Genomic DNA, 26,540 nt, shown 5'->3' with positions numbered 1-26,540 from the left:
GCAGTTTTTAACTTATCCTATTCAAGAGCTTGCATTGGAGGTACTACCACAAGGGAGATCGCATCATCTGAGAGCAAGAGAGTATAATGAATGCAGGATCTGTAATAGGCATGTGGGAGACTCTTGCTGTATGTTTTGGTCATGTCCTGATATATGTGAGCTTTGGGAGACAGTTCTACATGTAACAGTCAATAATCAAATCTGAAGTAACAAGGAACACAACTTGATGTTTCCTTAGAGAGACCACAAGTTTGCAACAGATAAATAAAAAGGATGTGGTAGATACAAATATGTCTTTTGGCAAAAAGGAAATAAAAAAAGACTTGAAAAAAAGAAAATTTTACATTGTTTCAAAACTGGAAAGAAATAGTAATGCCACCATCAGAAATTGAATTAATTGTTGTTAAATTGATAAAGATGTGATATCACATCAAAGACTAGCTAAATGATATTTGGAAATTGATTTAGGATCCTATTAAATAGAGCTCAGAGGAGCTTCCCAGATGAATAACTTGTTTGTCAAGTATTGCTTCTTTCTGTTTATAAAGACTTCTTGAGCAAAGACAACTATCTTCGACTATTCTTCTTGCTTGAGCTATGAGATTCATCACTACCTAGAGATTCACAGAAAATTTAGATATTGCAAAGTACAATGCCTTGGTATCTTACATAAATTAGATACTGCTTACTTCTGTTCCCTGTAGGGATGACTTGTACAATATTATCCAAAAAGTCCCAAGCCCCAAATAGAATATTGACAACCTATGTTTGAATTTAAAGTTTGCTTTTGCTGCTCTGTAACTTGGCCACTTCAATGTACTTTGGAGCTACAGTAGTTCAAAATATGCTTGTTTTCTATAGTGTTACTACTTTGAAATATTTAAATGGGAGACTTCAGCCATAAGGGTATATGATTTGAGCTTCTGATCTCTTAAGAAAGTTGTCCTGTAGGGTGTGCACGCTGTTTTCTTGAGAATTGTTCCAAAATATGATAAGATTCATGATGATCACCACAGCTTTTGTTTGGTAAATGAAAACTCATTCCTATGATTCTGTACTTCTACCAGTTTTATCCCAATGTAATTCCGCCTATGTCTCTGAAAGTACTTCTGATTTTATATCAGTGTCTGTGAGATCAAAAGAAAATAGGATTAGGAGAATCGACTGGAGAGAGAGTTTACGTTAAGACCAAAAAAAAAAAAAAGACAGGAGAGAAAAGAGATCTTCTGCAATGTTTTGTTTTATGTTGGGATGGAAACAAGCCTTGGTTGTCTGCAAAATTGCTGGGGTGTCCAGGGAAGACACACAGCTGTTCTGTAGAGGAGCAGACAGGTAATGGCCAAGACAAGGAGGGTGCTTTCTCTACCACATCCTGTTTTCATCCCCTCATCTTTCTTAGCATTTCACCTGTCTATATATAGCTTTTGTTTGGGATTGATATACACAGTCATCTTTTTCAACTGCTAGGGAAGTGAGAGCATTTTCCTTTCTTTTTGCCAATTAAACTAATGTTTTTCAGTCTTCAGATTCTTAAAATTTTTATCAAAAGATAATACCACTGGAGTAAATCTCTATTGTTTACATAGGTGTGTTTAAAAGATTAAGGCTGAACAGACATTTTCATAATAGACTAGGGATCAATGAAAGCCCTTGTTTTCTCAAGAAGATTTAAGGCTTAGCAATGAAGTTGATTTTTTTGTTTGTATTATATAGAAAGTTGCATTTCTGCCTGGGCTTTTATTATTTTTGTGGACTTTGTGTGATCTTTCATAAAATTCCCCTACCAACAGCCCCAGATTTCAATGGGGCTTCATCCAGAATGGAATATTACTTCATGGGACCAAGAGCAGCAAAATAAAATGTACAGAGAGCGTACTGAGAGGGATATGAGTCAGGGCAGGAAGGAGAGGCCAAGGTGGCATATATGCTTCACTGCCCACAAAATCTGATGGCCAAAAAGCATTTTAACTTAGTGTCTTGGCTGGCTTACTTTTGCATAGGCAATTGCAGACAGGGAAGAAACTAAGGCCCTGGGTTAGTGGAACAGTTACATTCATGCTTTAAATCCCTTAAGCACATACTTAATGGCCATCGATTTCAGTGCTCTTAACAGCTTTGCTGAGTCAAGGCCTGACTGAGGCAAAGCAAAGGCCTGGAGATGCCCTTGATCCTTGTAGCTCTGGATCTCCAGCTGCAACAGGGCACAGATGGGGACCCTCAGGGTCAGGCAGGCTCCTCCACACCTGTGTGGCCAGCTGATGGAAGGGGAAAGAGAGAGGGAGTATCTGTGCTGGGAAAGGGAAGAAGGCTGAATGATAGTTCTACATCTGAAGCCAGGAGAGTCTGCAACCCATATATATGTGTGTTGATGTGTCCTTTTTGTGTGTGTGTGTGCACAGGTGCTCTCTGATGGGTTTCGACTTAAACCGGCACTGGGCAAATCCGTCTCCATGGGCACATCCCACACTGCATGGAGTGAAGCAGCTCATCGTTGAGATGTACAACAACCCGGTGAGTGGGGAAGGGGATGCCAGAGCAGCCACTCGCCTCAGGTACAGACTGTTTCCTCCTGTGGGCGTTGTGCAAGCTGCCAGCAGCTCTGACATGGCTTAATCCAGTGGCAAACCAATATAAGAGAGAAGTAAGTAAACACCACCCCCACTGCATGAGATCAGGGAACATCTGAAGCGTCTTTTGGTTGCAGAAAGCATCCGAGTGGAGAGAGCAAGTGAAATGAAGTTCAGCTCGGATTAAATATGAAGTAATGCTGAAAGCAGGGCCTAAATTCAATTGAGCTGCTCTCGTGATGTCCTGAGCTGGATTTGAAACAGCAGGCCCCCCAAATTGAATTACTGAATGGCATTGATGCTTAATCCAGAGCTCCGGCAGGGGTTGCTATGTAGCGTGCAGAGCAGGAGGGAGATAATATTTGCAAATATTATATAAATACACACGCACACACTCATGCTCACTCAGAGAAGCAGAGGTGTTCTATAAGGTGAAATCTTAGATAATCAGAGGAGATGGATTGCAGGGAATATGGAGAAGAGAAGTGGGAGGCAGGCAGATAGCTATTGAACGTTTGACATCAAAGTGCAGAAGGATTATTGAATGTGGCACCTAAGAAAAACTGCTGAACAACGATGGAGATGGGTAGGAAGAAATCACTACCGAAAAATAAGAGTAGATCTTACAGCTTATTATTTTATTCTGTATGGAATTCCTGGTATTTGTCCTTTCTTTTTGCTTTGCATTATGGAGATGGCATTTGGATCTTTATTTTGATGGAGGCTTTTTTTTTCTTTTTTCTTTCTGATAGTGTTTTATTTTATTTTAAAAAAAGAAGGGACCTGGTTTGCCTTGTTAATAAAGAAAGAGTATTCTTACCCCTGGCTACATCTTGTGTAGAACAAGAGCTAAAGAGCTACTTTACTTTAACTCCTGGTTCTGCCAATACATCTTAACTGGACCTTTTCAGATAGATAGCAGTAACACCTGTACAGATGGGGCTTTAGGCACAAAGAAGACAAGTTAATAGTTAGTGTCCTAAATAAGGGGAGGAATCCTATTGTACGTAAAATATTTGCTAAGACTGCTAGTTGTTTGGCTGGCAATTTTTTCTGTTCTGTGTGTGCCATACCTAGCTCTGTGCCTAAAGCTCTTAATCCATCCTGTATATTAGAGCGATGATAATGGAATGAAAAGAAAGGAGCATTCCAGATAGTTTGATCTTTGCTACTCCAAAGAACAATTTCCTTCTAGAAGACAGAGTGTGCAGGCTGCTTTGTATGAGAATAAAGTTGTTTGTTTTTTTTCCAGGGACAAAGAGATCCTTAAAAATTACAAGAAGGTTGGGTGTAGGGAAAGGACAATAACTAGTAAAGCAACACCTCTTGTCGCTGTTAAAAGTCACTGTTGGTAAACTAAAGCTATTCTTGGAAGAAAAAATTCTTTTCAGCTTTGTCCCATTCCTGGGAAGCTTTGAGAACTCTGGTAGTTTCCTGTTGCCCTGTGTGCAAAGAATCAATTTATTTGCTGTGGTAGCTGAAATGAAAAATCAGAAGAAATGTTTGGTTGGAGTTGTTATGAAATGGAAATGTTTTTCTCCTCCATCTCTCTGTCTCCCACCTCTCCCCAGTGATCAACCTGAGATGAACCAGTTCCAGTTCATTTCCTTTTGAGAAAGAATAGGAGCCTTTCAGACACAAATGTAACATTTCATTTTCAGAGTTATTTAATTTTTTAAAAAATGCAATTTAGGATTCTTTTTTGGATTAGACTTCTAGCAAAGTCCAGATGTCTCTTCAGTTTCATTTCTCAAAAATGAGAGAGAGGTTTTTTCTCTCAAAAACCTCCTGTCTGGTTTTATGACCCTAGAGTCAGGACCATTGCTTTGGGCAGTTTTAGAGACCCCTAGAAATGCAGAGCAGTACAAGGGATTATTGTTGGTTGCTTTTTTTTCAGGCAATACCATATTCTTAGTCCCCCTGACCTAGTGATATTTGTATTTAAAATGTATGTATATCCAAAGTGCTGGGACAGAAAGGGAAAACCTGCCAGCTGCCTCAACACTACTGGCAGAGTGCAAGAATAAGAACCTGCTTTGAACCAATTGAGGCTGCTGTAAATTGTAAGTACTGTCCAGGTGCACAGTGTACCTTTCAGATGGGCAGCACGTGGTGGCTAGTTGCACGCACAGGTGAGCCAGTGGTAAGGGGCTGTTGTCAAACCATGATGGATCAGAGAATCTGCATCCACGTAGTCTGTCCTGTCACCTTTCCCCCCACTGGGGAACATGAAATGAAATAAAATGCAAAGTAATGATCCCTGCAAAGTACTGTAATAAAAAATAACCTCCATCCCTTCCCCTCTAGACAAGATCTGTCACGAGGAGCTGCCCGCAGGAGATTATGTTCTTTAAAGCAGAGGAAGTTCAGTTTCGTGTTGCTATTCCAGAATGGCTTGGTGCAGGCCCCTTAGATATATTCATTCCTTTAAATCATTTAAGGAAAATTAGCTGCCATAAGAGCATAAAACCACATTTTAAGTATTGCTGTATAGGAGGATTTTTCTTCTGCTGCTGCAGTATGAAAGATAAGCTGTTTCCTTTGAAAAAAGTTCATTCTGGAGTGGGGAGGATGACTGACGCATAAATAAGTCAAGTGGGTATGAGGCACACACGCAGTGCCACATGATTCCAGCGCTACATGGTCCAGGGCTGAGTGTTTACTGTAGTTACTGAATAAAAATAAAGCAAAGCATCTCTAGTTCTCTTTTGCTCTAGCTTTTACGATGTGTGCTTTTTTTATTTTTAAAGAGTTTCAAATTTCATAGCGACCACATCTTTAGGAGGAAGTGGATGGGTCAAGAAATCAGACGCCAAAAGCTTCTAATCATTCTCTGTCATTGATTTTGAAACAATCACTCCTGATAGTAAATCATTGTTTTGTTGGCCTGTTTGAATTGAGGGAGTACTCTCAGCTCTGAATCTAGTTTTGTGAGTACTGCAGATGAGACTGAAGTGGCAAAATGTTCTTCATCTTTTACTGTTGGCTGAAGATATTTCTGCTTACAAGTACCTTTCCCTGCCCATACTCCAGACATCGCTGCCTTCCCACCTATGCACCTGTGATACATGTAGATGTTATCCCTCTTCTGACTGCGTCAAGGTAGATGAATTCACTCGGAACATGAATGGAGTGTTTAAACCAATTCAGCTGACTTTTGTCTGAAGTACCTCAATGTTCTTATGAACCATTCCAGCAACTAAACAGTGGGACCAGAAAGTTCTTGTGGGGTGATAACACACTTCATGTAGAGAGCTGTTGGGAGAACAAATGTCTGTAGCCCAGGCAAGGAATCTGATAAATCATATAAGCACAACTGGATTTAAACATATAAACAGTCTGGTTGACTTCAGCAGGGTTCATTGCGTGCATATTTAAGCAGGTGTTTAAATGTTTTGGATAGAGGATCAGGTACTCAGCAATGGCGAGCTCAGAGTATGGACGGTCTATGGAGATCAAACAATGCTTATCTCTGGGATAACTTGAAGCCTCAGAAACAGAGAGCAATTGAACTGCTTTATGGACTGGACAGGTTTTGTGTAGCCATACAGCAATTTTCCTGAGGAGCAAGTAACTCTTTAAAACAAATTCACTGAGTGAACTTAGGTAGCACACTCAATGCCAACTCAGTCCCCTTGAGCGTGTACATTATTATATGATCTTTAATCACAGGGGTTCCTGTTATTCTCTTGGTCAGACCCTTGCCTGACTGAATTCTCCAAATGGGAAACTTTCCCATAATAAGCAGTTATTCAGAGTCTTGTTTCTGTAGCTTCAGTGTTCGTTGTGCAGCCTTGTCCTGTATTTACTGCGCGCAATTCTGGTCCCATACTGAGGATAGGATTGTTAATCTCTTTGTGGGCTTTTTATTTCACTTATTGCTACACCATGAGAGCATTTCAGAAAAATTAATTGTTTTTTTCTTGGCACCTCTGTGAGAGACAATTATGTTGTCCTTGTATGATTTGGGAACAGAGGCAGAGACAGGTACAGCAGAAGTACCTACTCATTTGACATAGATAATTTAAGATGACTGGGACCAGATTGGTTTCATGTCATTCACCTGTTTTCCATTGCTTATTGTCATTGAAGCTGGAGCCCTACATGCAAATGTTTCCAGTACTAGACACTATTAATCTTGTGCCCTGAATGGAAACCTGACAAAAACAAACAAAAAATACGAAAAACCCCACCCACCTGATGTGTGCTCATTAATTATCACCTCCTTTGCCATGCACACGTATACCAAAGTCTTAAATTATTTTTATACAGGAAACATTTCTCTTTCAATTCTTCACTTTGAAGTTTTGCAGCCTTTGCATACTTTTAATACCATTCTGAGTGAAGGCTTTCCTTGATTCAGAACAAAACATACAGCTGAAATGTAGCCCCGGCATGCTCAAGTCTGAGTCATCTGCTGGGCTGGAACCTTTGGATGCACCACACAGACACATGCCACAAGAGCTGATGAGTTAGCTGATGGCAATCTACTGCTGCTGTACTCTGGCGTGAGGAAGGGAAAGGGATGCTTTGCCTATGGGCTCTATGGGCAACCACTGACAAGGGAATTAATAAGAAGAAATGATGAGTAAACATAATACTGCAGACATGAGGGGTGGCAGTTAAGGATGAATAACCACTTATTGGATTTTGAGAGATTTTTTAAGATTCCATGTGGTGACTTAGACTTGAACAAAAGCATCGTAATTTCCCAGTCTTGCTGCATCTATGGAGGCCTTATTTTTGATCCACATAGATTTGGGTGTGCATGCGCTAGGACTGCAGAAGACCTAACATTTGTCTGATAAGCCAGTGTAGCTCTAGATTGTTTGGCAGATGACTGCATTCCTCTTCACAAGAATATATCTGCTTTCTTCCAAACATAATGGCTGTACCCTTTGTTGGTTCTGCATTGTTATCCATCTATAAACCCTTGTTCAGAAACAGGTGGACATCCCTCCTTGCAGTTGGTTCCCCTCAGTGCATCATCACTGCTGCTGGAAGATGGGAGAGACAGCTTGGCCTATGGTGAAGGCCAGTGTGGCAAAGCTACGGGAGTGCTATGTATGCTGCAGATCCAATCCTAGGTTGTCATTTATACCTGATGGATTTCACTCTGGGCATCAAAACAGCTATCATCAGGCACCAGTTTCCACCAGTAGTTCTCAGCCTAACTTAGTGCATGTTATTCTGAGTTGTTCTTAAGCAAAATGGCCAATATGCCACCTCTTATTTCTCTCCTAATGAAATTAGAGGAGATTTTACCTCTTATACAGCAAGTGTTCAACTAAGGTAGCCCTGTGGCTGTTTTCTGTGATGTTTGTGTATGTGCCGGTTTGTTACAGTTGTGGAAAAGCACTGTACCACTGCCATCTTGTCAGTCCCTGCTGACTGAGAGGTAACTTTTTAGAATTGTAAGTGCATTTCTTATTTCAGTCCTTTGTTGAACAAAATGCCAGTGAGGGCAACCCTTCTTTCACTGCTGCTAGGTCATAATTTAACAATGGAATAGATAGATCATTGTCTGATTCTGTAGCTTTTTCTATCAAGTGCTTTGTATTTTTACTTTATTTTGTGCCATCCTGTTGAACAAGCATAATAGGAGTTACTAATGCTCTAGCTAACATTATACTTCATACAAAGTAAAAATATTCCCATTAAGCTCTTCCTATTGTTAAATACGAAGTCCCACTTGGAACTGTGAACTCCTTCTCGAAGTGATGGTTGTGGAAGCAATGTGCTGGTTAGGCCACCCTCTGCAAATAACCCGATTTTTGTAAAAGCTCTGGAAGTTACAAGCTGCTTTCCATCTAAACTGGGCAGGTTTTTTGTTTCTGTTTTGTTCTGTGTTGCTCAGTGACATGTTTGGACATTGCTTCATGGCACTTTTGTCAAATACTCTGGATTCCTAGGGAATGTGCCTACATCTACCAAGCTTCTTTCTGCACTCGGTGTGCTGTCAAATCATATCACTGTGGTCGTAACCTCTGACACAGATACAGTTTTTTGTTTTTTTTTTTTTTCCTGTCCTCTTTTGGCAATGTTTAGAGTAGGAACTGTTTCAGCTAACCTACCTTTCTCTCAGAAGAATGAAACTTTGGTCTCTGGGATTAAAAAAAATAAGTAAATCTCAGTTTCAATGCAATGACGTTGCATTGATGTGCTCTTTGTTTGTATCTGATGCTTCAAAGCTGTTCTCCATTATCATATTCCTAAATTTGTATCCCTTTGGTTAACTCGTTCAGTCTTCTAAATGTTGTAGTAGTATTTACGACCTGTGACTTGGGACACCAGCGTGCAGCAGCACTTGCAGGTGGCTGCTCTGTACATCCAAATCAGGTACATTTTTCTTTCCTGTAGTTCACCATTCTGAGAAATCTTCGTACTGCTGTTTTTTGTTTGGGGCAGACATGTTAGTTATGACCTCCACTTTGCAGTGATCTACTGTACACCTTATTATCTTTTCTTCTGGATGTTTTATTGCTATTACATGGAACTCACATTGTTACTTTCTTAGTTTTAGCTCGGCAGATCTGTCTCTTTCCACAGCTCTTAAGAGCCTTTAGTCAAACCCTTCTTCTCTTTTACCTTGGATCAAAATGTTATCCATCAAAGCTTTAATACCCTCTCTACCATCAAAACATGGTTGTATTTTCCTGGGACATGCCTAGGGGGCTGAACACAACTCAAATATCCCTCTGAGGAAATAATGTCGCCTAAAATAGTTTTTGAAGATGTACAGCCATGTTCTCTGTTTTTCTAGGAGCATCTGCCAGCACCCTGCTGATGAATCAGAGCCATCTCTTGAAAGAATTTACCCCCTTGTCAATGGAGGGGGTAAATTTTGACAAAGTCAAAATATTCCCTTTATATAATGTACACTTTTTCTTGGTATGCATGTACAGATTCTGTATAGATTTTTTTTCTCCTTCTCTTGCATCTTCTTTCTGCTTCTACCTTCTTTAATTCCTACAGCTGTAATGTTATCAAATTCCTCTTTTAGCGTCTGCTTTGGGGTGAGCAGCATTAATCAGGGAGTGGCTGACACATTCAACATTGTGCTGAGAGTTTCCCTGAGCCTGGGAGACATCTTTAAGCTCCTTCTCAGCAATTCTGGCTTTCTGTTTCTCCTCCCCTTCTCTGTTTTCCAGGAAGATACAGGGTTTGAGAAATTTTTTTTTTACCCACTTGTGAAAAATTCCCCCTTCGTGCCTGCTCCCCAGCAAGTGCTTCTATAAACTGGATCAGAATGAAGGTCACTGGTAAGTCTGCTTCAGTCAGTGGCTGCATTTCAGCTGAGGAGCTCAGAAGAGAACGAGCTCTTGCAAGATGCTACGGTCAATTCCAGTTGGCTCTTGCCAGAGATTCTTAGAGATGGGGCTTCTGACAGGACGCGCAAGTGGTAATGCCTGGAACAAGCCAATCCATTTTATTTTTTGTACTTCAAACAGCATTGGGAACATGCTCTTTGTTCATGCAGTTCAATTTTGTGCCTGGGATTGCATTTGCCTTTTAAGACACAGGGGCAAAGTCACTGCCAGCGCTTTTTTATTTAATACAAAAGAGCTCTTAGTATTCAAAAACGATTTACAGACAGCTGGCCAAGTGTTTGACCTAACTATGTCTGTTCGTGCTATTCTACTGGTGCAAGATAGCTGTAATAGAGGCTTACCCAGCCAGTGGACAATTAGCCCAGTGTGTGCAATGAAGATGGGAAAAGTGAAATGCTGATTTTAAATGAGAATATTGACATAATAGCATCTCAATCAGTGGGCACTGGAATAGCAGTGTAAAATCACTCACGAATAGCAGAGGAAAGCAAGCCAGTGGTGGAGTGACACTGCAGATAAAGGAAAGCTCAGAAGCAAAAAAGAAAGGGGCTGGAATTGTATCAACAAGTACCAATCTCGCAATCTCTGTGCATTAAAATATCATGCCCAAATGGGATGGTAACAGCATCCTCTTAATGGCATGCAAAGAGCAGCTGAAGAAGCTACGACGACTCAGAGTATATTGCTGGAGACTGGGTAAATGTCGTGATGAAATTTGATATAGGAACTGCATTTATGCACTTTAAAAATGGTGTCATCTTCAAGAAAGAAATCAGAGAACCCAGAAAACTAGGTTTCTTTTATTATTATTATTATTCCTGTGCAAGGATTAAGACTTGATTGAAGATGAAACTGTCAGAGAATCATTCTGAAGTAATAAACATACGCAAATCTATCATTCCTGGTGGAGTATAAAGGCTAAAAAGCCTTTAGATTTTCACACACTTTTGAAGAGGGAACAACGTAGAGTGGAAAAGAAAACTGAAAGGAGTAGCTAAAAGGGCAAAGCAGGACAAAATGACACTTTCAGGTGACATGGCAACTATGTAGAAACACCATCTTAGGAATGCATTTTTCTGTCTTTACCATTAGGGAGTAGACACCTACTGCCCCTGTTTAGAAAACTCCACAACTTAGGAAAAAAAAAAAAAAAAATAGGCCACGAGAGAAGTTACCGAAGGGGAGTATTGGACTGAAGAAGGCCATTAGCAGTAAAAGGACACTCTTTGAAGCTTTGCTCAAATGAACTAAGGAATAAACCCCAATACACTCTGGCAAGTTACATGCAAAACTGTAATAATATAGGACAAAAACAATTTTGAAGAATAACTTGCTAAAGGCATAAAAACTAATAATAAAAACTTTTTCAAACACATCAGAGGCAAGAAGCCTGCCCGAAGGTCTACAAGGTTGATAGATGATCAAGATGTAAAAGAAATGCTCAAGGAAAATAAGGTCATTGCAGAAATGCTAAATGAATTATTTGCTTTGGTGTTCACTATGAGTAGCCTAGAGGGAATTCCCAAATTAGAGCTGCTTTTTATAAGGGGCAAGTCAGATTATATGGAGAACAGTGGTATAATGCTACATGTAATTTTGGAGGAGGAATTTATACTTCATAAGTCTGCTAGCCGTTTTTGGAGGAACTGATAAACATGAAGATAAATGCTACTGCCTGTTGCATATTTTGAATTCTAATAAGCTTTGGGAAAATTGCTACCCAAATGATTCTAAGGAAATTACAAATCCATGTTGTTGCTGGATGAGATGAGCAGACTTCCATAGGATTAAAGACAAGTTAAGGGGTAAGTTTTCACAACAGATGAAAGTTATGTTTGCAGATCATTTGGGATTATTCAAAATATTCATAATGTTCAGAAAAAGAATGAATGAAGTTTTCTGGTGTTACACAATGTTTGATTTAGTCAAAGTTGCATCACAGAAAGATCTTGTGATACTGAGTGGTACAACGGCAGATGAAGTCCAAGGTCAATAAATGCAAAACCACTTGTGCCTCTAGCCTGTCAATGGCCTGTTGTGCTCAAGACAGCAAGAACTCATCACTGTGGCACTTCATAGGTTTACCTGTATCTTGGGTAAAATGCACAATTCTGAAAACCTGATCTCAGAAATTACTGAACAGGGAAATTCTCATGAAGAATAAAGAAAAAAGACAAGGAATTTGAAATGGCTTGTATACGTCAAAAACCTATATGGTGTGTGCTCTTATCAAAAATAGAGAAACAACAAGTAATCTAACAAAGGCTCAGAGATCTACAAAATGCAAAAAAAAAAAAAAAAAAAATGATATTATATTGTTTGGTTCAAAAATGTTCATATCTGTGATTTTGCTTGCAGTGTTTCCTTAAACATCCTGCATGGCAAAGAGCACTTTTGCCACTGCCCTCTGACAGCCTTTTGTACTATTCCAAGGAAAAGGGAGAATGGAGTGAGTGTGTGATGGCTGGATTGGGACTATTGCTTTTGTGGATGAATGATAGGGCTTGTTTTGCCTAAAAGAAAGCTCTCCTCTTCCTTTCTAATTATCCTGTTTTACCTCTGCAGTCCTGTAATTATGGTGCCTGGGGCTACATGAACCTTGTTGGAGGTAGCATGTATAGCTATATACTATCACTAAGCGACCAAAAAAAATATATGAAACCATATTCTGAATGAGAAGAGAAAAATGTAAAAACTGTGTGATATTCCTAGGTGGAAAGAGAATTATCTTCAGACAATGGAGGACATTATATTTTCTGTGTGATCATACCTAAAGATATAGGTTAGGTCCCTTGATATCTTGGCATATCTCATTCCAAAGTAGAATTCTACAGGTCAGGTTTTCCACTGCTCTTTTCCATCTTGCATCTGTTCTGCCCTGCCTTCCAGAGCTTGAGCATGAAAATGGTAATCCTGGGAGAAGAACACAGCAGCTGTTTAACAGCTTAAAGAGAGGTATAGGAACTAATGCGTGCAGTGTGGCTATTTCAGACAGATAGGTTTTAGTTGCAGAGTGGATGACCACAGCTGAATGAGTAATACTATTGCTCTTGTGAAAACTGTAATAGATATTCTTTGTGATTTTAAATTGCCAATGTCTTTGCCTTTTTGAAAATTCATCCTATAAGCATTATAATGAAGCAGAGATGCTTCCCGAGTTATTATTTTTCTTAAACCTGAAAAACCACACTTTTAGACTTGCAAGCATCAAAAATAGCTTAATGCCTGTAGCATTATTAGCTGGGTTTTGAAAGCAGCAACTCTGCAGTTTTGCATATGTTTTCTTGATCTAGAGCCCAGTTTAAGCTGTTGAATGGGGACTGTGTCTATAATGTTCCCTAAGTGCTATTATACAAAGAGATTGCTTATTTGAATCATTAATCAGTCTCTGGATGGCTGTAAGTTCTTATATTTCATGGCTGGTTTTCATGATGTGTGTGACCTATTCATAATGCTGCTCAAGCTGCACAGGAACAAGACTTAATTCTTCTTCTTGTTAAAGCTTTTCTGCTGACTACCTTCACTACTAGCATAGTTGTGAAGCATATATACTATATGCTTAGAAGCTATCCCAAACCCAATGGACCGCTATATGCAAATCTCCATTGGTAAAAGTTCTTCAGACAAGAAAGCTGTATTAGTAACTTAACTGTTTCAAGTTAACATGATAAATGGTTGTTTCCTATATGGATCTGTTCAGTCTTCTTTCCAGAATCTGAATACAGTGTGCCTAGTGAAAAAAATCCAATTAAAATCAACACAGTCATTAGAAGAGTTTTAATTTTATTCTTGTCAGTAGATAGATCCTATTGTTGGAATACTGCAGCATCAAAGTTAGCAATAGTTCCCATCTTATAAGTATTTTGAAGGTTTCTACTTGTTGTCTTCAGCAGTGCTGACACCACTAGATCAATAGGTTTTTAAAACCAGACAGGAATCACCGTGATAATCTAGTCTGACTTACATAGTACTAAATATCATCCATCATGGTTTTCTTAAATGGGCATCAAAGTCTGAGCTTCCCCAACTTCTGGTGGCTTAGCTGTTAGAGAGAATGACTGATCTAAAAAAGCTCAGACATTTTATCTCACCGGAGCATCTGGCATGTCAAATCTTTCTCCACATATTCTCAAAACCCTATTCCTGTGCTGGTCAGGAGTTGTTAAAATCATCTTTTTTTTTTTTTCCTTTTTTTTTTTTTTTTTAATGAATGATTTCCTTTTCAGCGTATCTACCTTCTGCAAACTGACATGTAGGAAACTGCAATATAGAGCAGGATTACTGATCTGGGTCAATTTGGTGGCCTAAGCTGCAGAATCTGATTGTGTGATCGATAAGGCCACACGAGTGTGTAGAAAGCCAGGGGCTCTCCAAGATGTGAGCTGCTGCCTTCCTTTCTCTGGGGGTTACTTGTGTCAGGGCAACTCCTTTAGAGTTGAGGCTGTTAATTATTTCACTGCTTCTCAAAATAAGCCAAGAAGAAGAGGAGGGATCACACTTTGAGGACTTTAACTTGGTAAACATAAACGTATGTCTGGGAGGAACAGAGGGTTGCCTGGTGTAAACAGCAAAGCCTGAGTTAAGGTGAACACATACCATGGAGTGTTTGCAGTTGGGAAGAGGAAGAACTATGCACTTAGTGGTGCTGAAAAGAGCTCTGTAAAATGTTATATGTAAAGGTTCTAACATGAGTACAGCTGCCTCCCTCACCATGGTATTTTGGTCTGCTTTCCCCTTTTAATGTATAGAATTTGATTTTTGTTGGTGTTCTTGATGGTTTAGCTCAACAGTTTCACTGCAGAATACCTAATGCTGTTAACGTTACCACTTAATTATAGTAAATAGATTGTTGCTTTGAATGTTTTTATTTGTGGACCTTGCATGTAAGTCTGGATTTTCAGAAGTAACTTCTGAGATCCTATCCTCTCTAATTATATCTTAAATCCACAGCTCTAAAATGAGTTAGATATTGGTTTATGCTCTCTTGAAAAATAGTCATCTCTGGAAAAGACCCCATCAGCAAAGCAATATTTGAACGCTGTTTATTTAGAGAATTTTTTTCTGTTCTGAGTTCAACTAATCTATTGTTTTGTATTTTTTGAAAATAAACCACCTCAATCTTAGTATTGGTCTTCTGCTAGGGAATTTATGGTGTTTTATGACTTCTCCCAAACAGGGTTCTCACTGTAGAATTAAATCTCAGCAGGAGTAGATTTAATCCTCTCAGATGACTTGTAGTCTATGGAAACATTATTGCCTGTGCTCCTTTTGTGCACCTGCCCTTCAGGACTCGGCTGTTCTCCTCTTGCCGCAGTTAACTCATGCAATAGAGACAGCTTTTTATTCTGTTTATGTCCCTTGGTAATGGCTGTATTGATCTGGCCTGATGTAAGCAAAGGTTCACGATTTGCCAAATGTTGCTAAGGGTACCAGACTATTGCTGCGACCAGCAGACACAGTCCATCATCCCGCAGCCGCGGTGTGCGAGAGCAGCAGGAAGCCACATGTTGGTGACTTAGGAAAATGGCATGTGTCGGTATCTGGCATATGTCACACTTGGAAGTTTGTAAAATGAGAGTGCATTTTTTGTCGTGTTTGTTTCAACTGCCAAGTGATGCAGGAACATTTAAAGGTTATCCTAATTTTCAGCTGCTGGGAAAAGAAAGCCACCTTGGCAGTGCTGTGCAAGAACACATATGCATTTTGTTTTTAAATAAGCCAAGCGTTCCTTTCTTTTGAAAAATGAAAAAAGTTGCTGAAACAGACCTGAGCAAGAATAGGAACAGGGAGGAAGCTGGGCTGTTGTCCAGCTTGACAGCTCAAGGCAAATCACTTAATTATCTCCTTGCTTGCTCGGTTCTACAAGAAATTTTCAGTAGAAGATAACAGCTAAGGTAAAAGATTTTGAGCCGAAATTCTTAAATGTGGTTACTCAAAGAAGAGAGGTAGAAGTCAGAAGCGCTGAATCTGCTATTCGGGGATTTGGGTCTTTGTTTAGAAAACCATTTAAATCTGCTTACCTGGTTTTCCTAGCACAAAATCCCAGTTGTCCTTTGAAATGAGAATTATTCCAGCTCTGTAATGATGAATGTCTCATCGTGACAAAAAAAAAAAAAAAAAATCATGGGTTTTAGACTATTTTTAAAAGCAAGAGGCCTGAGACTACAGGGTGGTAGTGAGAGAACAGAACTGTTAGCTCTTTAGATGTGTTTTCTCAGAACCCAAATTAGTGGAGAGATTAGCTGATTTAAAGGGCTGTTTTCTTTTATATTCTTTTTTTTTCTTTTTTTCTTTTTGTTCTTCAGGAGAGCCAGAAAATGCTGATTGCTTGATCCCATATCATCCTGGTTCTACTCTGTTAATTCCAAAGATCATTCTCCAAGTGGCTTGGTTACTTTCTAACAAGATTACAAGGAGAAGGGAAAGAGGCAGCGAGCTGCTCAGTTGCACTCTAGAGACCCTTGAAAGTGTGATTTGGAGTGGATTGTCTAGAGAGCAGTGCTAAGAGATGTGTCTGACCCCTGCGTTTTATTGCAAGGATTTTACGTCTGTCACAGTAGTGAATTGTTGTTTGCAAAAGCAAATATTTAGTGATTATTGGCTGTGTTAGTCAAAATGATATATACCACTGCTGTTTAAGAAGGTGGTATTGCGTGCCGTGTTTTTGCAAAGCTACTTTGTTCATTTCTGCAGTGTTGTATAGCAAAGGGCAATGAAAATTTATATCATAATAGACATTTGTGACTTTATGCTATTAGTGGAAATAACTTCAAATGCAGTTTGCTGTATCTGAAATGGAAATTCATCCAAATGAAATATTAGTTTAGTTTTCAGTCTCTTTCTGAGATCACCAGAACAAAATCTTCTACTGAAGTCAGTGGAAGTTGTAAATGATGATTGTGGCTGCTTTTAGCCATTCCGATTGATTTATCCTCTGAAACCATTAATATCTGTGCACCAAGAGCATTAGGAGAAGTGCATGTGCCTATACATATATTACACCGGTAGTACGCTTTACACATTGTTTTCCTGTTGACAAGGTATTTATAAAAGTATTTATCTGCATATTTTCCCTTTGGAGTTTCAGAATTGTGATTGGGCCTAGTTATGCTGCAATGTGGGGAGAGAGCATTTGGAATAAGGCTTGAGAGCTGTTTACCAGGCCATCACAAAAGCTGCGGTCTGCACTGGGTAGGAGCTGCCATCTGGCTTTGCAGGCTGCTCAGCATCAGAGGGGTCTGTGCTAACTGCAGCACAGACCCTCAGTGAGCTGTAGAGGGCCATCCTGCAGAACTCAGGACAAACCTGACATGAATTTTCCTTCTCTAACTGGTGCGAAGGAGATTACGCTGGAGCACACTGCTGGCTGCCTCCCTCTTTCACGACACTGGAGAGAGAATAAAGTCAGACATCAGCTGACCAGCTCTGAACCTCTGCGAACTTTGTTACTAACAAAGTCTGTGCCCTCTAACCACACTGATACTTGATGGGGAATTTGATTTTTTTTTTTTTTCTTCTTTCAGACTGGAAATTACAGAATAGTTTACAGGCAGAACAGATATTATTATCCCTCCCTAAGTTTAGCTTCTACTTGGCCATTGCTTCCTTCAACTTGGTAGAGCTGATACAGTGATGTACAGGGGAAGCAAGGAAGTGTTTGTTTAGGGAACTGTTACATTTCACAAAGAATGGACCGTGATACTGATTACTCTAGGGTTTGCAAATGTTTAAAGTCATCGTGACATCAGTGCTTGCTCCCTCTGCACACTGAAAGCCCTTCAGATAAGATAAGTGCTTGGCAGCTGTTTAGGTTGAGCATCGGAGTTGATTGCAGTGCTACAGCTTGCCCTCTTTCCTTCTGCCTTCAAGCCCCAGGATTTCCTAGCATTGATTAAGCAGGCTTCAACCCTCTGCTTCCCAGATAGGGCAGACATGCACATGGGACCTTGCACCACACTCTAGAAATGGCCCTCACATGCTTTCTGCTCCCAGTTCCTGGCCAAGATGCCTGGAAGTTGGAAACAGTTACATTGCCTAGGAAGGCTCCTAGGAGATGTCTGCTTGAGGAAAAGGGTGCTCTGAAGATGGCTTTTGGTGACATCTGTAATGTGAGATGTAAATGGGTCAAACAGACTTGGGGTAAAATTACTTCTAAGGCTTAAATACTTCTAAGTATGGAATTCGCATATTTATGCATATATATATATGCAGATCAAAGTTCTCTGATCTGGCTGCCTAGGAAGGGTCTTTCTATCCATACTGAAACTTTCAAAGATGAAGAGTGTGATTTCCACCCTCCAGAACATGGGAAGGCACGCTTGCTACCTGAACATCTGAAAATTTGCCTTCCTCAGCTGTCACTTTTGTAAACAAAACAGCTTGTTCTGGTATTCAAGCATGTAGATGCTGTTGCAGCTTTTTCTGAGCATTGTATTTCAGTACCAGTAAACCCCATTTATTTTAACTGTCCACTGTTCATCTGAACTATTTGTACTTGATACTCTTTGCTATTCTCATGGAGCTAATCTGCCCCTGTGCATTAAAACTAAAGGGGAGGAAGAGGGCAAGACACAAAAATTTAGAGGGAAAAATGACATGTCTAAAAACTAAGAATATGGAAAGGGAAAATTTGGTTGCCACAGTTTGACATCAGCAATGTTATTCATGAAAGGAGAATATGATCTGTTTTTTCCTCCTCTCTCAAAATGTCTTTAAAAATGCATCTGGTAATGGCCTTGAGGATTGTAGCTTTCAGAAACAATTCTCAGATAGGATTTGTATGAAAACCTGGCTGAAATTTTGCTGAAGGTGCAGATGGACAAATAGCCAGACAAATGGAGATAGAAGGGCAGAGAGAGGATGTTAGTTTTCTCCGGAACCTCTTGTAAGCGTTTTAAAGTAATTTTGAATAACCTCATGGAAAAGGGAGGAAACAGCTTTGCTGTACTTTGGGCAATACTTGAGAAAGCATGTTGTATTTTGCAAGGTGACACCCTTGGTTGTAATAAAGCGGATGGATTGAATTCGGTAACAAAACAAGTAACACACAGGTTACTAAACTGCTCGTGTTACTCATGACCATATTGCATTCAGAAAAACTCTCCATTCTTAAATCTGCTGCAAGCTGCCATGGAAAATCCCGTCTGTCTCAGGAGAGCAATGCAGGAGTCCAGGGAGTGCCACAGCAGGCACAGGGCCAGCTTGTTTTAGAGCATACAGAACCTTGTTGATGCATTCAGGTGGTGTGCTAAGAAAAGAAAACCTTTTAAGAAGCAGTTCCTTAGACTTCTCAGAGGAGCTGCTGATTATTTTTATGGTATTATAAGGGAGATATTCAGTTTGTTTCCTTCGAAGACTTTTCTCCTATCTAGTGTCCAGCAAAACAATCTCGAAACTAGAAGCTTCATCTGGCTATTTTTAAAGAATCAGCAAGTTAGTTACAAATTTTGCTTGAGATGCTGCTTGCTGCCAAGTGGCCTTCAGGTATGCAGTCACCTGGTAGAAGCACTTCACTGCTTGAAGGAGACTTTGAGCTATGTGTAAGGGATAGATAAGAGTGCTTGGGAAGAAATGGCATTAATTCAGAATAAATATGTATCTGTAGCCTCTCTAATGGGATATAATCCTTGCAGTTCTGGGGTTATTTCAGTCAACCTTGGAAGACCGCCTCTTAACTCCAGCCGTCATTCAGATGACTTTACCCACTTCAGTGGTACCACAGCCACAACCAGATTAGGAGTGTGCTGCTGTTCCCACCACCACAAGGTGATGCATCGATAGCTGTGCTGAGCTGCACTTAAAAAGCCAAAGCTGAGCCTGTTTTGAGGGAGAAGCAGAGGGATGCAGTCAGGACACAAATGAAGGTTGTACCTCTGTTCACGTTATCATGCTGTGTGTCATATCTGGCTGAGTGAATGAAAAGAAAACTAATCCACTGTTGTTACCAAAGCTGCCTTTGGTAACTTTGGTTAAATCTCGTCCCCTTGACTATGTATAATTGATACATTTGGGCCAAGAGACCATTACAGCTTCCCGCTCTTTCTTTTCTGAACAACTGATGTTTTGAAAGTTAGGCCTTACTTTTCATGTCCATTTTACACTGGATCAGGCCGTTCTTATCTTGTTCACCCACCTCAGGTCAGTTTACAAGCCCTGCCAGCACAAAGAGGAAGGTGGAGGTGCTTTCCGAGACGAGAATCATTTGGTAAATGATCCTTTTTGCTCTAGGTGGTTCTCAGGCTTGAAAATGACTTTTTCCTCTGTTGCGACAAATGTTTCACTTTGCGCCAGGAATTGGTCTGTCCCTTTGGACACTGAATGAGCAGATGCCTAATTAGCCTATTATTTACCATGGTTGAGATAGCTGAATTTTGATGAAAGAAACTTTACTTTAATCATTGATTCATGACACAGATGCTCATACTGTGCATTAGGCTGTTTAACCCTCTGCAAATATAGTTGCCCCATGCATCCTTCCATAAATATCCTGGCAACTGCTCTGTCTTCCCTCATTCTTTGTGAGGGAGGTGCTTGGGAGCGCCCAAATTGATCCTCAGTGCTGGTAATGCGTGTAACAAATGCAAGCTGAAGACACCGAATGGCACTAGGTCACTGTATGTCTTCGACGTATAGCTGGCTTTCTGGGGAACTGAGAAATCCCTGAGCTGGCATGGAGCATTGAGGAAGCTGAGTCTCCACACGGCCATGTCTCCTCTCCATGTTCTCCTTCTGGTCTCCAATTCTGGGCTGTCATGTGTGTATCAGAGAAGCTCAGGTGTGGCGGTGGGTGATGCAGTGTGCTGAGGGGCCGGGCAGTTCTGAGCAGGCCATGGCACCCGGTGTGCCATGGTGCACTCACAGCTGGAGCACACCGTGCAGAGCAGCCACATTTCTTTTAAGCAGGTGCCACTATTTCTGTAGAAAGCGCAGCAGAGTAATTGCCTGGTACTTTCTAAAGGCCTGAAACTTTCTTTCGCAGATCTCTCTTCCTCAATTATGACAGACTTCCCTAGATAAGATCCTGAATTCTGGAGAGGATTGTCACAAATATCATTCGAATGAGCCAGGTGTCAGTAGGAAAGCAAGCTCTTTTTAAAAGGCTCTGAGAGCCTTTTCAAATGCAGTTTTTATCCACCTCTTCACACTCATTCCCCAAGCTGCATCAGCTCTCATACGCTCTCTGTGTTATCGGTTGTGTACTGTACGTCCAATGGCTGGTGAAGTGAGGGGCCCAAAGAGGCAGAGCTGTAAAAAGAAGCTGGATAAACATCGATTGCGTTTTAAAATCTGAATAATTGTTGGGTCTGTACTGTTGGGAAGAGAAAAGGAGTTAAAGATTTGCTCTCTGTTTGGTGTGATAAATGGCACGTTCTATGTAATACCGATGATGGATGCAGCCTGAAAGGTCAGGGGAATTCCCAGCACAGGGTCTGACCTTTATTTTACTCATTTCTCCACACTGAGTTTAGAATAAATTCACCAGCCAGAAAGAATCTACCACTGGAGGTTTTCTTTTTGTGTTTTATATTTGAATGTGCTCTTTCTCTTTAAATTCTTCTTGGGGATTTTTATTTTATTTTATTTTTTTAGTAGAAGGAGGAGGTGAGGAGAAAGTAACATTTAAAAAAATATATTTGGAAGATCTCAGAGGCCAAACAAAGAGGAGACGCTTTCTTTTTTTGGAGCTTTGAGATTAGTCATGCTGCTGTCTGTTTTGGAAAAGTGTTGATATCGTAATAGAAAGCCCAATCTTGTGTTAATATGTATGGACTGATATAGCTTTCTCTGTGCTGCAGAAATCCTTCCAACTGTAATAAATTGGAAACCCTTTATTCTAAGAAGAGCAATTATCAGAATCCAGCATATTTCTCCCCCTCCCTGCCATCAAACTTTGTGCTCTCTTCTAGACTTTTGACTTGCAAAAGCCCCAAAGAGGAAAGGATTTATTTAGTGTTGATCAAAGTTTCAACAGTACAAGTTGATGGGAGTAAGTTAGGGGGAAAAATTCCTTAACTGTGGTATCTAATAGGCTGCTGCAGTAGACTCCTTATGGAGAATGTTGTAAAGGAGCAACTCACGTACTTCTGGGAGCACTGGTGGTCCCATGCCTCTATGAACAGGATAAATAAACTTCTGTCAGCATTTCCAGTGGGGAAACTGACCTGCAAATGCTGCAAATAGACTTAGAGAATCCACTGGGTTCTCTTAAAGTGGTTGTCACCAGGAGAGGAAAAAAAGGTAACATCAAGCTGAAAATAATGTCTTCCCAGGAAAATGACTGCAGTTGGGTATGTTATATAGTATGGCATAGAAACCAGCCATCTTCTGCATACATGCAATTGCACTGTACCGTCTGTGTTCATCACATGAATTTGCTGTTTTACATTTTTGTTGTAACAGCGAGCATTAGCTGAGCTCCCTTCAAAGGCTGTTGAGATGTTCAGATGGTTCGCAGAGATCTGGAGGAAGAGCAAGAATATTGATGCTGGAAGTGTCAATATTCATGCAGAATACACATTTGTATCATTGCAATGATTTCTTTTAAAAAGAAGTCTGCGGATGTACAAAATGTCAGTCAAAAAGTATCCCCAAAGTACACCACTTGAGCAGCAAGACAGTCCAAATTTTCCCTCACTTTCAGGTGTGCCAAAAGGATTTCATATACTTGTTGTTAGGCAGTTTCATGGATTCCTTGGACAACACAGTGAAGACTGTGGTATCTGGCAGATGTGGGGTATTCCTGAGAGATGAGGTACAATGTTACTGTGACCAAGTGCCTTCAGAGTGGAAATGAAGCAAGGCTTTTAGGAGGAGAGGTGATAATTCTTCTTAGTCCAGCTGGCATTTTTGGACAAAGAAAGCAAGTTTGTTGCTGTTTTGTGACACAGACACTCTGCCAGCAAGTTGCCTCTTACACATCATATCTGGTCCCTGGAGAGCTGGGAAGAATTTTCATTTGGGAAATGCAGACATCTAAAAGCTCTATTTAAATTATGTGTATACTAGCTTTATAACCAGGTGTTCCATAACACTTTGTTCAACAGTTTTGAGGCCTGCTGAGTATCATATTTACGACCCATTCTAGTGTTTGTGGAAAGAAAGTAGAGGGGCTGTTTTTCTTTTCTGAAGAAGTCCTATAGGTGACACAGGTGAGGAGCCTACAAAATCTGTTAAATGTTATTGGCTATCATCCTTGCCTTGAAACTGATTTAGCTGAGGGAACTGAGGTTTCTCTGCCTTAGTCTCACCCCAAGGAGGTTTAATCACTCAAAGCCTCTGAACATATAGAACATACCCATCCATAGCAATGTCTGAGGTTACCAGTTTTGAACCTGGTATAATGAAGATGTTTCTTTTTTGATTGGAAGTTCTAGATTCTATAACACAATGTTAACTCATTACATACTTAGGAAAACAGGTCTTTCAGAAGAAAACTCTACCATAATCCTACTGAAAAGCAGGTATTTAAAAACCAGTGAGAACTGCAAAACACCCCCCTCCCCCCTTTCCAGTTCCTTCAGTTCGTTTTGCACTTAAATTATTTCAAATTATTTTAAAAATGCTTCCATTTCAAATCTGGAATTGAGGAGAGCACCTGTGAAACAGAAGCTTTTGTGCTTGAATTTGAGTCTAAGGTCAAAAGTGTTGCATAAACTGAAGGATCTTTTTGTTTGCTTTTTTAAGTCAGTTTGACTTGTTTGAGAGTTGAAGTACATTCCCATCTAAGCACTACTAAAGATAACATCTTCAATTTCTTTCATCTAACGGATATTATTTACAGAAGACAGTAGGCCTACTTCCAAAAGAACTATATTGAAAACATGATAGAAGAGAAAAATCAGAAAGAAAAACAAAAAAGGAAACTCAGATGGATGGGTTTCTGCCTTTTGCATATGGGAGTTCCTGAAAAGAATTAACTTGGACCAGTTAATCAGTACTAACATTTATTACTCAAAATGTTATCCCTTTTGATCTGACAGGGTTGTTTGGGATAATTTGTTAAAGATGACAAAAAGGCTCATATGCTCCTCATTCATTTTGACCTTTCTTACTATTAGGAAATTAATTTCAGAACTGAAACAAATGTATTAGTGTTGTCATTAAAAAAAAAAAAATACCTTACCTTCAAGCTGTTTCTTCATATTAATCCATCACACTGTAACATGATCGCTTTTTGACACATAACATCTTAGCAAGATAACTTTGACATTCGCACCAGCTCTTATTAAATACTGCACATACATTCTAAGTGCTGGAAGTTATTGATAGGAAAAGGTGAATAATAAAAAGTATACATATGGGAAACACATGGAGGGGGAGAGAGGTTTTCTTTTGTGAAAAGGTTTATCAGGACTGGTTATGTGGTTTTAACATTTTCAAGGGTAAAAAGTGTATACTTAGTTTTTCTCCTCGATGATGTCATTTTTTTGTAACTGATAAAGCAGGGATCATAAATACTTCCAGTCAGTAGCTTTCTTACTGAGCATTTTCAGGTTTTCTTTCATTTTTGCTCAGTGGAAACAAGTTTTGATCCAGTCAGATTTCAAAGCCCAAAAATTCATTTTCTTCTCGTTGTAGCAGCATTTGTTTTCTTCTATTTCATTTTAATATTTACTGCTGTTTACCCATAATTCCCACGATATCCTCCCTCCAAATTGCCCGTAGGTCTCAGAAATGTGTCGGTAGGGGCCTTACTGAATAGCAGTCATGAGTGATCTCTTTCATCCTTTTCAGTTGTATCTGAAAGCAAGCATTTGAGCTATATAGACAAATTAAAAGATGCGCTACTCCAATACATAAACTACAGCCTAGGTGAGCACTGGTGGCTGTCAAGTGCAGTTGATGCTGAATTTTGAACTGGAATCATAGTTGTTAATGAGGGCTTCAGCCAGGCTGGGTCTGAAGTTCATGTGAGATCTGAGTAAGCATTCAGATATTTGGATGCTTGTTCAGAAGAAATTCTGTTTACTCTTCACATTGCTGTGTTTGTAAAACTGGGCTTCACAGCTCTGGAAAACTTCAGTAAGAGTCATGACATGGGAAAGAATGGGAATTGCACTAAGATATTGTGGAGATGCTGTTTTATCGAATATGCTTAGCATGTGTTGGGTGGGCTCTGGCCTTAGAGAGTTGGTTACATCAGGTAACCAAATTATTCAACCTTGGCAGCTTCTTTTTGATTTGGGAATTCCACCTTTCCATAATATCCATTTAATATGTGGATTTTAAATCCATGGCTCATGTGTTGACTGGAGCAGAAGGGTCACATCAGCTGCATTTTAAATACCATGTGGATAAATCAATCATTATCACATCAGAACAGCAGCATACACTATTTTGCAAAGACAAGTTCAGCAAAGTGCCAGTTGTATGCATACAGATAAATTCTTCCCCCATTCTTCCCCACTTATATTCTTTGTGTTGTAAAGTTTGGTTTTGCTTTCTTTTAAAATATACTTTCTGGTATTTGAACAAGCCTGAGAAAAATGCCATCCAAATATAGTGTAAATTTACAAACTGTAAGGATGGACTGGAAAGTTGAAAAAGTGGTGGTGATGACTGAAAATGCCATTTCATCCAAAAATATAGCATCACATACATAATACTAGAATACCTTGGCTTTTATTTATTTTTTATCATTCTGAATATATTTACTAAATTGGCTAAGTAAATTAAGTTACGTTTTAGAGATTGTCTGTCTCTCTCATCTCACCTCACTGAAATTATGTGTGAATACCTGCTCTCTGGCTAATATTTCAAAAGAAATAGTGAACAGATATATTGTTGGAAAAATTTGCTGGCGGTTTGCTATATATCTGTAAGACCAAATGCACTGAACTCCTTGTATATTCCAGTAGATAATGTCAATGTGAGCTGGGGGTGCACATTGCTGTTTGAAACTAGACCCCATCTGATCTTCAATCACATCATCGTGATCAAGGGGCATACTCGTGAAAGCAGATAATCGTGAGTCACCTGTACTGGCTTCACAGTAGGTTTGTCATTCTCCTAGCAAGCTGGAAGACAGAGATAGGAATAATTTTTGAGATCAGCCAGTCCAACCCAACAACCAGCCAAGTGGTTTCTCACCCTACTGTGTACAGTTCTGTGCAGCATGCAGGCACTTCGTACTGCCTATGTGAAAATGGCCATGGTAAAGCAAAATCAATAGAGTTCTGATTCTAGTTTTTTTTTGCCCTTTCTAATGGTTGTGGAATACACATTTTTGTTTTTATTAGCATGAATTCTCTGTGTGATATTCAGCTTAAACGTAATTTAGAGATGTATTCTGCTAGGGCATAAGAGCAGAAAAACATGTGTGCAAAACATACCTTTTAGATAAGAAGATATTTTGGTTTGAAAAGTTCTTTAGCTGGAAAGTCTCCACCAGTAACACTTTGGCCAGCTTTGTTCTCTTCTCTTTGAGGATACAGGATGCTGCTGAATATGCTCCCACTGTCTGAGGCTGAATTTCTGTTAGTTTCAGTAAAAATGTGACAAATATATTGTTTCCTGCTTGGCTTTCTATGTGGATAGTTGGAAACACTTACATACCATTGAACGCGCCACTGAAGTGTCAGCTGGCCTTGACTCCCCATCCAGCTAGCTGGTGAGCCACCAATTCAGTGACTCAGAGCAATAA

General features: G+C 39.8%; 1 protein-coding gene across 1 annotated transcript in view; it reads left to right on the top strand.

Moving 5' to 3' along the window:
• The window catches only part of LOC110402371 (cytosolic carboxypeptidase 6-like), an 865,976-nt gene that overhangs the window by 716,051 nt on the left and 123,385 nt on the right, over positions 1 to 26,540 (top strand). The window contains exon 10 of the mRNA XM_021404385.1: positions 2,400 to 2,511. Coding sequence (XP_021260060.1) covers positions 2,400 to 2,511 — 112 coding nt within the window. The remainder of the gene's footprint in view (positions 1 to 2,399; positions 2,512 to 26,540) is intronic.

Source organism: Numida meleagris, chromosome 7 (assembly GCF_002078875.1).
Source record: "Numida meleagris isolate 19003 breed g44 Domestic line chromosome 7, NumMel1.0, whole genome shotgun sequence".
Taxonomy (NCBI): Eukaryota; Metazoa; Chordata; class Aves; order Galliformes; family Numididae; genus Numida; species Numida meleagris.
This window is presented reverse-complemented; position numbering and strand designations above follow the sequence as displayed.